A 12,323-nucleotide genomic window follows, 5' to 3' on the forward strand; every position below is an offset into this window, starting at 1 on the left:
GCATTCTCCACGGAGCCGGCAGGTACCACGGCCAAGGAAGAGGATCGTTGAATTATCCTGGAAAGGCTTCTCTCCAAGCCTGGCCTAAACCGGATTCCCCTACAAGGAGTGAGAATGGATCATTGAATTAGGTCTCACACACTCCGCCTAGATCGCTCTCCTTATTTCTGTCAGGCTGCTGCTCTCTGGGAACCCGAGCCCTCACTGTAGAGAGGATCTGCTACGCGGCTGTCACCTCGGCTGCTCTGCTTGGGGTATCCGCTTTGGGCTGGGGCTCCCAAGGCTGTGGCTCCAGCCCAGCCTGCAGCTCGGCCCCTCCCCACAGTGATCAGGAACCCATCTGCTCAAATTTCAGTCCACATCAGACACTTTGAAACACAGTTCTCCCAGAAGGAGGCCTTTCTTAAAAAGGTAATTAATTTATTCCAAAGGCATACACAAACCATAAATCATCCAGCGTCTTTGTCCAGGGCTTCCTTCTCTCCTGGTGCCTCCCAGCTTGTGCGTGACAGCGCACTGCCATGTCCGCACCTCTGGTGTCCTGGGTCTGGTTTTCAACTTCCCTGCCCCTGAGCGGCTTGTTCTTGGGCTCTGCTGTCTGGAGAGAGGTAAGCTGCCTGCCTGTCACAAAGACAGGGACACCCGGGCCATCTAGCCTCGCTGAGGGATGAGCCCAGGAAGGCACCAGCCAGGGAACAAAGCCAGCTTTTAAAAGCTTCCTATCTGTTTAGTGGCGTAAGTAATGCAGATCCATTACTCAAATCCACAGCAGGAAAGGCACTCGGGGATACTGACAGGCTGAGAAGACGAACATTAAACAGTAAAACCTCCTATTACCGGAGACAAATTGCTGTGAACAGTCGGGACTGAGTCCTTAGCATGCCTCAGCTCTTTCTACAAAAGGGCACACGAGTACTACGCGTAGATTTTCAGAGGAATGGGACCGCGGTACAAACAGCAGTAGGCCGCCTGCCAACCTTACTTAGCAGCCCACAGACGCGGGGACACGGACGTGCCTGTGGTGTCTGCTGAACCCCCCATGCTTAGCCTCCTGGTTTCAGGTTCTCGCTCTGTGCATCCTGCTGGGACCTCACCCAGGGCCCTGTGCCTACTGACCCTGTGACCACACTCCTTGGCTGTCTGATCCATCCTCGGGCTGCAAGGGGCTCTGGAAGGTTCCCCAGACACCTTTGCTGCCTGCCAAGGAGGGGCACAGGAGTAGGAGACTGAGAGGGTTTCCATGGTGCAAGGACAAGGCCTTGTGGTCCCCGAGTCCAGCACAAATCATCAACTCGTCTCCCAGCCAGGACAGGGCCTGGGCCGGTCCAGTCCTGGGGCTTGGCGGAAAGGAGCAGCACCTCCTGCTGGCCGAGGCTGGCCCTGCTGGCTCTCAGGGCTCAGCCCCTTGGGATTTCTTCTTGGCAGAGATCCGGGCATGCCCCTCCCAGCATATCACTCTGGTCTCATCTGAGTTTCTCTGGAATTGATTGTGCATTTTTGCATCACTGGTAACACTGGCTCAAGGTAGAATGGACTGGACTGCAGGAACTAAAGGAGGAACCTCGGCTTGCCTGAGCCTGTGTACAGTGACATCTGGCTGCTCACCTGCTGGGGCGGGGGTGGGCCTGCTCAGTCCGCCCCCACAGCTGGGCGGCTTCCCTGGCTGGGCTGGGCAGAGAGCTGGCTCCCCTCCCCGCCCACACAGGTGGTGGCAGCAGGTGTCATGGACCCCAACCCAGCAGCTGCCGCTCGGCACAGAGCCTGCGGGGAGGTGCAGGGGGTGCGCTGCTGCAGGGCCAAAAAGGCAGGGCAGGGCACAGCGGAGGAACTGCACACTGCTCTCCCCTTGCTCCCCAACACTCGGGCCAGAGTCCCTGGCCTGGGCCCGGTGTGCGGCAGCTTCTGGCCCAGAAGGGTCAGGCCCGGCCTGGTGGGGGGGTGAGGTCCCAAGGGGGTTTCTGCTCAGACTCACGGGCAGCAGGATGGAAAGGCCCGGGACACCCTGGACATGGATGACAGAAGCCCCAGTCACAAATCCAGTGTTGAAAACTGCATCTCTCTCCAGGTCCCGGTCAGGGCGAGCACTGGGCAGAGGCCACGGCTGAGGAGCTGAGCACCACTGTCCCTCGGCTGCTTCCCACAGGACACAGTTGGGCCCTGCGGCCACCGCGCTAGCCCCTCCCATGGGGACCAGGACACCACGGAGCGTGGCATCTGCTCCTCCGAAGGCCACAGCCCTGCACCTCGGGCCTGGCCCCTGAGCTCTGTGCTGCTCCCAGAGACCAGACACCTCCTGCAGGTCAGGGTCGGACCCACCCGCAGCCCAGTCCCGGCCCAGTCCAGCCCTTCTTCGGGGCGGAGTCCAGATGTGCCTGCTCTGGGCATAAAGCTGTCCCGACACAGTCCCTGCTGTGAGTCCATAGCATGTGTCCCTGTTGGGGGAGTCAAGGAGGCCATCTGTCCTTCTCAGGGGCTTCCAGTAAAAGCTGCACTTCCGCACTGCAGGCCCTGCCGTCCACAGCATGACGCTGCGTTACTACTAGCTGTAAATCACGGCTAAGTGTCTACCACACTGCAGCCCAGGAGGCCCAGCTTGTCTGAGCACATGGCAGGGGAAGGTCCCCGCTTCCCCCAGGGTTGCCTCCTGGGGTAACAACAGCCAGGGACCAGGGACCACCCATGGGCTCTCATCCCCACCCCAAGTGCTGGCCGGACCCCTCACTCCGCCCAAAGGCAGTGGCAGAGGTGGGGCCACAGTGGCTGAGGAGCTGGGTCCCCCGCCGTCCTCCCGGGGTCACCTTTCATGCAGGTCCCTGTCGGTGCAGCCCGGGAGGAGCAGGTCTGCCGGCGCTGCAGAGAGTGCGGTGGGGAACTGGGCAGTGCCCAGCGGGACCTGCAGGGCTCGTTTCAAAGCTGGGAGAGAGAGAGAGAGAGAGTTGGAAAGGATGGACCCGGAGGGAGACGGAGACGGGACGATGCAGAGATAGATCAGGTCCAGGAGCCCGCACTGCGAGAATGCCCAGGTGCACACAAAGAAGAACGACCTCGGGTGAGAAGCAAGCCGAGACGCGGTAAGTCACCGTGAGTGCCGGAAATGATGGGCTGGTGCAATGCTACATAATTACCGACTGCTAATAAGAATATCTGCAGAAGAAAGTTATCACTGTCCAGGCGCAGCCTAGCAGCCGCGGGCAGGGCTGGAGCAAAGCAGCGTGAGTCAGACAGGAGGGGGATGCTCACTAACCAAGGGCCGGGAACTCAGCGCGCTGCAAGGAGCCGCACGGGCAGAACCCGCATTCACAGCCAGGCCCGGAAGAAGAGGGGGAGCGGGGTCCCGAGGTGATGAAGCCGCTGCCCCGTGCTTCACACACACAGCACGGTCCTGCCCGTGTTCAGTCTCCCCAGAGGCTCCTGCCAAGCAGGGTCACGGAGAGGAACTGGCTCCCGCACCGCACGGTGGCCGGTAGGGGCAGGGACGTTCACAGAGCACACCTGCCCTTCCCAGTAAAGACGGCCTGGTTCCAAGCCACAGGGGCCTCGCACTCAGCTGTGGCCTGGAGGAGGACGGAGGGCAGAGGGCAGCCGTGGGGCGGGGCATCCGGAGTGCTGGACCCTCGGGCGAGTGGGCTGTGGGCGGGAAGGGAAGGAAGAGGCGTGGGTGGACAGGGAGGCCAGAGCGGGCCGCACTCCACTCTGAGGGGCTCTGCACCCGGCTCCCACCCTGCCTGCTTTATCCTCTAACACCCGGGGGCCTGGGGGTCACAGGACAGAGACCCAGGAGCCACAGCATCGCTGGGTGAATAGGAAGTAGTTTTACGCTCACATCAGGCACGGGATGTTGGACACTGGGGACGGGGCGCAAGGTAAGGCTGGAGCTCTGAGCATAGACGGTCACGCAGGGTGGATCCAGAGGGAGCAGAACAGGGAATGTCAGTTCCCGGCAGGAAGGCTGTGTTTGCCTTTCCTGCTTGAGCTACAAAGCAAAAACAAGACCCACACGCTTTCTGTCTGCGAGCTTCGTGTCTGAGCACACATTTCTGCAGTTGGTTGTTGAAATGAAAGGGGTTGGGAAAAGTGAAAATCCGGAAAAAATAAGAGCTCTACCTCTTTAAGCAGTATTTCTCCCCGCAGCGTGGAAATATGCAGTCACAGTGGCCCTCTGAGCTCGGCCCACACCCCAGGTCAGCTCTCGGCCCTGTCATCACCATAGCCCTTGTGGCATGCAGAGTGCACTTTTAGGGGTCTGGATTTCTTTTTCATTTTTTTTTTGGTACCGGGGATCGAACTTGGGTCCTTGCGCTTGAGCAGCAGGCAGCGAAACCACTGAGCTAAATCCCCGGCTATGGGTTCTGGATTTTTTAAAAAATTAAACAACTAAACCTGAAGTTTCAGTAAAGAACCCTCTGGTGTTTTTGCCAAGGTCTCTGCAGTTGCTTCTACTACATTGCACCCAAGAAAATTTTTATTAAATAGAAGAATGCAAGGATAAAATGTATCTATGTTAAATACTGCTTTCAATTCAGGCTTCATGGAAATAATAACCCGTTCTATCCTCCAGCCACAGTGGCTTATGGTGCTATATGAAAACATCTGAATTCAGCGACACACACAACAGTCCCAGCAGGTCTGAGACCAGGCATGAGCTGATCAGCTAGGAACCCTAAGGGCAGACGCCCTGGGACTGGACAGGGCTGGCCCTGCCTGCTACCACGGCCAGGCTGTGGTCAGCGTGAGCACCAGGAGCAGTGTGTCGATCGATCAAGGGCACATCTGCCAGCTATCTCATACGCAGGGAGATCCTGCCACCCTCCTACAGCTACGAAATTCAGATTATACACTCAAGACGAGAGAGGTGAGTGAGTGAGAGCTGAAAGTCAAACGGTAGTCAAGACGGGGGGCAGGCAGAGAGAGAGGGTTCTTCAAGGATCCCAGCCTCCCACATGAGGAGGGCTTGAGCATGGGCCTCAGTGTTCCCTCCTTTATTTCTCTGGGGGACCCCAGTATTTACGTGGAAGTTTCACACTCAAAGCGGTCTTGTGAAAAGGAATCTATTTCATCAGATAATGAACAGAAAACAAAAACAAAGAAACATGACTTGTTTCAATCCTGGGGAAACTGATTTGAAGGAACTGAATTTAACCCTGAACCTCGAGAGACAGAGCCCCACAGCAGGCCCAGCTTTTGCAGCCATCACATGCCGTGGGTCATCACTCCCCAGCCACAGCCTGGGTCAGAGGCCCAAGTCTGAAGGCCCAGGCAGGAGCCTGGCTCTGCCCTTCACTAGACATGTGGTCTTTGTCACCTCTGTGATCTCAGGTGCCTCAGTTTCCTCTGAGGTGAGACATGGAGGAGAACAGGAGCTGCCCTGTGAGGTGAGCACTAAGAGAGGGCCCACCCACCAGGCCCAGCACAAGGCCTGTCACGCGGAGGTGCTGGCCACACAGTGGTCAGGAGGCAGAAGCGGCCTGGATTCACCACACAGCCTTCCCGGCTTTTGTGGTGAAGCCCTGAATTCAAAGGCTTCCGTGCAACCTTTCTCATGGCTTTCATTACCAGGACCCCAGGCTCCGATACTTCACACCAAACATACACCCCCATCCCTCTCCAGGCTGCACAGGCCTGGATTTCTTTCTACCTCCGTCCTGATGGTGAAGCAAAGGCTCCAGAATGGCTGGGCCTCCATCTGCCATTGCATTCGTTTTTCTTTTAGATGAAAATTGATTTTCTGATGCCATGGATCTCACCTTCTCGTGCCTGCAGGCTGTTAGCTTTTAGCCAGAGCGCCTGCTCCGCCTGTGCCCTCCCGGCCCGGCCCCTTGGGCTGCAGCCCACTCACTCTAGAGGAGTTTTAATTTGCTCCTGAGGGCGGCTGAGATTGCTCGGCCTCTCCTAGCGCTCCCTCAGGCTCTGAGCCAGCCGATATCATTCCTCTCTGCGTCTCCTTCATCTTCTTTCTCACATCGTCACACACAAAGCAAATTTAGCTGATTCCCAGCGCTCAGTGTCTGTCCGGGTGTCTGTCCGCACCCCTTGTCTGTGCTGCCGCAATGAATCACCGCGGAATGAGTGACTTGTAAACAACAGACATTATTTCCCGCAGCCCCGGGGGCTGGGAAGGCAAGGTCCAGCCACTGGCAGCCCGGCCACCTGCTGAGTATGTGCCCCGCTCCGAGGTGGCACCGGGTCCCTGCCCAAGAGGACTGCTGCTCCCACAGACTCCGTGCACAAGGACTGCGCTTCGCTGCACACTCGCCTCCCAGGACTGAGTGAGTCCTGGAGGGGACGCACCCACTCACACGTGTCACCCGTGTCCAGCGCCCGGCTGTCTGCTCGCCGTGGTGAGCTGCTCCCAGAGCCGCTTCTCTGCCGAGGAGGGCTGAGAGCCCAAGTGTTCATGAGAGGACATGCAGAGGTGTCACACACGGAAGCACAGAGCGGGCTTCTGGGAATCCATCCTAATTCAGGAGACTCTGGCAAAAGCCCAAGACTGGGTGAGAACTCGATTCCTCTCAGTTTGGAGGCTGAAGTCCGAGCTCAGAAGCGAGCATGGCGGGCCCTTGGGCCACAGATGGTGGGCAGCCAGAGGGGGCAAGGAGCTCTGTTATGAGGCCACTAATCCCGGCCTGAGGGCCCCACCACTGACCCAGTCACCTCCCAAAGGCCACACCCCTTCAAAGGACTAGAGAGGACAGCCAGAGACCATGGAGAAGCAGGAGGCAGCCCTCAGCAGACACCAGCAACTTGGGGCCAGGATTTCAACATGCAAGTTTGGGGGAGACCAAAAATCCAACCCACTGTAGAATCCAATTCGCAGTGTTGGGGTGAAGTCAAAATCGCGTGCCTGGGGAGAGGCTGTGATCTCGTCCGCCACCTCGCCGTGTCCCCCTGCCCAGGCTCTGACACACGAGGTGATCAGCAGAGCGTGACCAGCTGTAACCATGACACCAGGAAGGGAGGGTGGGGCCGGGTCCTCGGTCCACTCAGCGAGGGCTTGTCCTGGGCAGAGGTGGACACGGCCAGCCTCATCTGAGAACTGGAGCCGGGCGCTGAGAAGCTGTCGCCCCACAGGGCAGAGGGCGCTCTGGAGCCTGAGCCTGGCACAGCGGGGAAGACAGGGGGCTGGGAGAGTCCCCAACTGCTCCATAAATAACGCAGAGGCTCAGACCTGCAGGGAACGGAGCAACAACCCCTCCCCGACCGTTTCAGTCGGGGCCACAGAGCACACACGCGATCTCAGCAGGAAGCAAAGCCCCAGGAAAGGCCCCTCTCTCAGGCCCAGGCTGCTCTGCGGTCCAGGCCAGGTCTGCACTGTGCACGCAGCGCCCCCCACTGGTGGGGGGTCCATCTCGGGTCCAGCTCGGGCCCAGCTCGGGCTGGGGGCTTGGGGCTGAGCCCCTGCTCTGCCTTCAGGACCCTGCAGGCTCTCTGACCTTCTCCCTTTGATGCTGTCCCAGCCCTGGGCCAGCTCTGCCTGACACCTGCACCCTCAGGAGCAGCAGCCTGCAGAGAGGCAAGTGTGGGTATAAGATGCCTGCAGCCGCCTCAAGGTCACCCGGCCTTCAAGGCCCAGCAGCACCTGCATTTTCTCAGTGTTCTGTGGGTTGGAAGCCTGATGTGGATCTCACGGGGCTGCAGTCGAGGTGTCCCCAGGCCTCGGCCCCTGCTGGAGACCCAGGGGCTGTGTCCTGCTAGGACTCAGCCTCTGGCCTGTCACCTCATCTTATGTAAAAGTCACCTCCTCAAGATCAGGAGCACCCTCGTTTCCTTGGCTTGTGGATGCATCCTCACGATGCCCCTGCTGTGGCCCTGGGACACAGGAGAGGGGTGGTCTGAGCAGAAGGAAGCATCCTCAAAGACCAAGGGGTGCCACTTGGCATGGCCAGGGTCAGAGACCAGCAACCTAGAAGTCAGAACTTGAGGAGAAACCTCTGGAGTTCTAACCATTAGAATTCAGTTCAAACACTTCCAAGCCCTGCCGCAGTCTGGTGCACCCTGAGGGTCCTCCCAGCATGGACTCTGGTGCCATCTGAATCTGGAAAATGTCCTATCTGCCAGCAAAGCCTGCACCACCTGCAGATCGGCTCTCCCCTGGCCTCCACCCACTCTGTCCGCGTGGATCCAGTCCTGCTGAAGGCGCCCTCCTGAGTCTACTCCCCCTCCCCACTGGGCTCCTGCTCCGGGCCTAAGCCCTCAGACAGCCTCCAAACCTGCTGCCTGTCCCCCTGGCCAACCTGGTGAATGCCCCTTCCGGGAGCACCCTCTCTTCTACACTGCCCTCCTCGACTGTTCCAGGGACTCGGCATCTTGCCCTGGCCCAGCAATTCCCCACCTGTCATTGTGCATGCCAGATGCCCGTGGATTCAGCCAGTGTTTTAGTCATCACCCACGGCTGCTCACAGCCTCCAGGCCCTGAGAACACAGCCACAGGCAACACAGAGTGGGCTCTGCCCTTGTGGGGACAGCGAGGCACCTGTGAGGGTGTCAGAGACCAGCCAGGGTTCTTTTGCTCAATTGGGATAGAAATCGTGAACTGACACAGTGCAGCCCTGTTATGGCTCTCAGCCCTAAGTGTTGCAGCTCTTGACAACTCCTGAGTGCCTGTCACCTCCGAAGTCACCAAGACAGCCTTCCTGAGCTCCTCCAGCAGCTCCTGCTCCCTCTCCACAGCTCACTGCAGGTCTGCCAGTCTCTACCCATCACCACTGCTGCCCTCTGCTGCTCCATCCTGCTGGCCCCAGAATTCCTCAGGACTAGTAGCTCCTGGTTACCAGCTCACATTAATGCAGCCCACTCAGCCCACACAGCCCAAGATGCTGCTCATAAGCCAGTCACAGGACCACTGGAGCCCAGCCTACAGGGTGTGCGCAGCATGGGGCTGTGCATGGAGGGAGCCCTCCTCCCTGGCCCTGGGTGTGAGCAAGGCCTGTGGCACGGCTCACGTGTCAGTGCATGTGACTCTCATGGCAAGCACAGAGGGCCAGGGCCATTTGCAAGCGCAGAGTCCTCAGGAGTGGCCACGGGGAGTCCTCACCTGGGACAGCTCCACATTTCAGGCCTGCTGTGGCCAAGGCAGATATCTCGTGGAGCGGTACTGGGGCCTCTAAGTCACCTCAGCTGTCACGGTGAGAGTTCCGTGGGACTTCAGGAAACTCGGCTGCTAGACGGACACCTCTGCATTTCCCAGAAGCGGTGGAGCCCAAGTCGTAACTGCCGCTGCTTTCCGGAGTCCCCAGGAGACCCAGCTTGGGCAATCACAGCTCAGTGGGGTTTGGAGACTTGGAGATCGGCGGCGGGCCTGATCCCTCCCCAGTCTTAGCTCTGTCAGGGGCGACTTCGGCTGCTCCTCAGAGAGCAGAGGAGGCAGGGAGGGGCGTGGTGCTGCCTGAGTTGAAGGACCGCCACTAAAGTAACGGCGGGGCGGCGCGTGGGGAGATGCAGCTGGCCCGGGCCATCCTGGGGGAGGAGTGTGACGTGCAGGTCGGGTCACAGGGAGCAAGGGCCAGGCCTCGTTTTTCTCTATCTCAAGGGGACGCGGTAGGGAGTGTGGCCGGGAGTGAGACCCACACGGCTGCTGTGCTCTCTGGGAAGCAAGGGAGACCAGAAGGGAAGGGAGGGAACAGGAGCAGTGGGGAGGAAGGCAGGGTCTGCAGACGGCCCCGGACTGTCCGCCCGGCCCCTCCTCCTAAGGAGGCGCCTCCTCACTGACTCCTTTGTGACTCATTCCTTTGGAGGAAGGCTCGTGCCAGTGCAGCCCGGCTGCATCCTAGTGTATCAGTTTGGCTGCATTACCGGGGGCAAAAATAAAGCCAGAAAAAAAGCTGGAGCCAAAGCAGGATCAGAGTTGTGCTTTCCTCTCACAGGAGTCTGAGCCAGTGGGGCCCAAGGCTTCCTTCGCCCTCATTGCTCTGCCTGCCTCGGGCCAATGCCATTCTCCACAGGGGCAGGGACCCCACCTCCATTCCCCGGAAAGAAAGGTACAGGAAGGGCCAGAAGTGCTCACATCCCATTGGCCAGAGCTTTGACGCAAAGGCGTCTGGATAATGTAGTCTCCGGCCTGGGGCCCATGTGAGCAGGAGAGAGGAGTTGGAAGGGCCTTTCGATACACCTCGAAGGGAGGCACTCATCACTCTGATCTGATCATTGCTCACATCTACCTGATTATCACACTGCACTCCATAAACAGGCACCATTCTAAAACAATAATTCGGAAGAAAAAGAGCAGTAGGAGAAATGATGCTGGGGCTGTGCTTCAGAGTCTACACAGCTGCGAGTGCAGGAGGGAGCCTGCAGCAGGGCACAGCCCAGTGAGGCCCAGCTTCTCAACAAATGCTGAATGACAAAGAGCTGATGCTAATGAAGGAAAGAACAGCTTAAATTTCCTCTCTGGACAAGTCAAAACGATCAAAACCCTGGGAGGACAGGCCGTCGTGTCTGTGAGGACAGAGCTCATCTCCAGGAGCCTGAGAGCGGAGAGGATGTGTGGGCTTGAGGTAGCAAGCTTACTGGACAGGAGCCAGGCAGAAAAGCTGTGCCAGACCCACCCCACCCCTTGTTCCATGTGGTGCACACTTTGGAGAAGAAAAGGTTAAAGTGGTCAAGCAGAATTCCACTCACAATTCCCAGGTGATCAAAAGTAAAGTCAAAGAAATCCATTTGCTGGTTAGAAGTGCCCACACCATTAACTCGCAAAGCACTGAAATAAATTTAACTAAACTCTGCAATGAATTTGCCATTGGGTAGAAACCAAGCATGAAAATTTTAATTCCTAAGAGGAAACTCTTAATAAAGCCATGTGCTCTGGAAACGAGGTGGCTAATGAAATTACCTCTGAGAGCGTCTGGACAGTCCACATGCAGGGGAATGGTGCTCCCTGGAAATGATGCAGATAATCAGCCACCAGATAACAAGACAGATTCCCTAGTGCTCTGGGCAAACTTGGAAAGACCCGGGGCGTGGGGAGCTCGGGGTGCTGAAAGGATGGGCAAATGTGCACCGCCATCACGGAGGCTGCCTGGAGAAGGAAGGTACTGTGACCTTCAAGTTCTCACTGGCATTTCCCCAATTCTGCAAACTTTCCTTTCCATATGATCCAGGATTCTGCAGCAGGCCTGCCTCCATGTCCATGCTTCTACTCTTTGTTAACCTCTTCTAAGTTCTAGAGGAGTTGTCTCCATTTACACACTCCCTATAACAGGTAGGCCTGGGACCAAGAATCTAGGCCAAGTTCAGGGGACTCAGGAGGTGACCCCAGGAAAGGTTTGTCATCAACCCAGTCACCTGGTTACCTGGTCCAGGGTTGCCCCTGTACTCTGCTCTGCGATTGGTGCAGGGATGATCACATGGCTCAGCCAGTCCAATCAGAGTAAGCATAAGGATCCCACGGCCAATGGAGAAGCATCTTGTATTTTCCACTGGCCATGCCCTGGCTGCAGTAATTAGCTCATTGCCATTGTGGGAACCAGAAGGTCAGGGCCCGGTGCTCACACAGGTACCTTGGACACTGCCTGGGACGCCCATCCCTGGATTCCAGTCCCAGGCCCGCGCTCAGACATGGGATCTGAGGAACAGCTGTGGGCCAGTGTTCCCTTCTGCCCTGCGTGCCAGACCCTGGAGAGACAGGGGCTCAGCCTCAGGCTGGGCTCTGTCGAGTTGCCTGGGGTCACCCTGAGTGCACACAGCACCCTGAGCGACCCTTCCATCCTCCAGAGAACACCGAGAACTCTGAAAAAAGTAGCCTTCCCGAGTCCATTTCTTTGGCAGCCTCTCCGTCAGTAAATATTTTGCAGCCAGGCCTTTATCCCTTAGATAAGAAAGAGCTCACAAGGCGTTCCTTGCTCCATAAATCTTCCCTGTGGGTCTGCCCTGTGCCAGGGCTGGCCGATGCCGCCTCTTACTGGAATCCGGGCTTGATGGGGATACTGTAACTCTGGGCAGGCATGAGGGGCCCCAGGACGTCCAGAAACCAGTGCAGCTGGCACTGGGTGAGGGAAACTTGTGTCACTGCACCATCCCAGAGAGACGAGGCCAGGGCTGCCGAGGACATTAGTGGGGACGTGGAAAGGGATGCTGAGAGGCCTTCCATCCTGCGGTCTCTGTTCTTCATCCCTAGAGTAACCATCCCGCCCTGGCTCAGCACCCAGGAAGCTGCCACTAACGCTCCAAGTGGGGCCTAGAAGGCAGTTTCCACCAGGTCCCCGGGAATAGGTGCTTGGGACGGGTGGGCACAGAGCACAGGCCCCTGGGAGCACAGCCCCTCCTGTCCTTCACCGCACGCCCCATGGACGAGAGCCAGGGACATGATGCTCTGGGTGAAAAACCTGTCA

The 12,323-nt window shown here is 58.1% G+C and overlaps 1 protein-coding gene across 1 annotated transcript; it reads right to left on the minus strand.

Moving 5' to 3' along the window:
* Positions 1 to 249: 249 nt before the first annotated feature.
* On the minus strand, positions 250 to 10,375 carry LOC147822045 (uncharacterized). Its single transcript, XM_087198032.1, has 2 exons — positions 9,032 to 10,375; positions 250 to 2,913 (listed from the first exon to the last, which is right to left on the minus strand). The coding sequence occupies exon 2, from the start codon at positions 2,522 to 2,524 to the stop codon at positions 1,520 to 1,522; it is 1,005 nt and encodes a 334-aa protein (XP_087054158.1). The 5' UTR covers positions 2,525 to 2,913; positions 9,032 to 10,375; the 3' UTR covers positions 250 to 1,519.
* Between the last annotated feature and the right edge of the window lie 1,948 nt (positions 10,376 to 12,323).

Source organism: Heterocephalus glaber, unplaced genomic scaffold, assembly GCF_053883595.1.
Source record: "Heterocephalus glaber isolate CG9 unplaced genomic scaffold, H.glaber_assembly_v1.0 deba00001687, whole genome shotgun sequence".
Lineage (NCBI taxonomy): Eukaryota > Metazoa > Chordata > Mammalia > Rodentia > Bathyergidae > Heterocephalus > Heterocephalus glaber.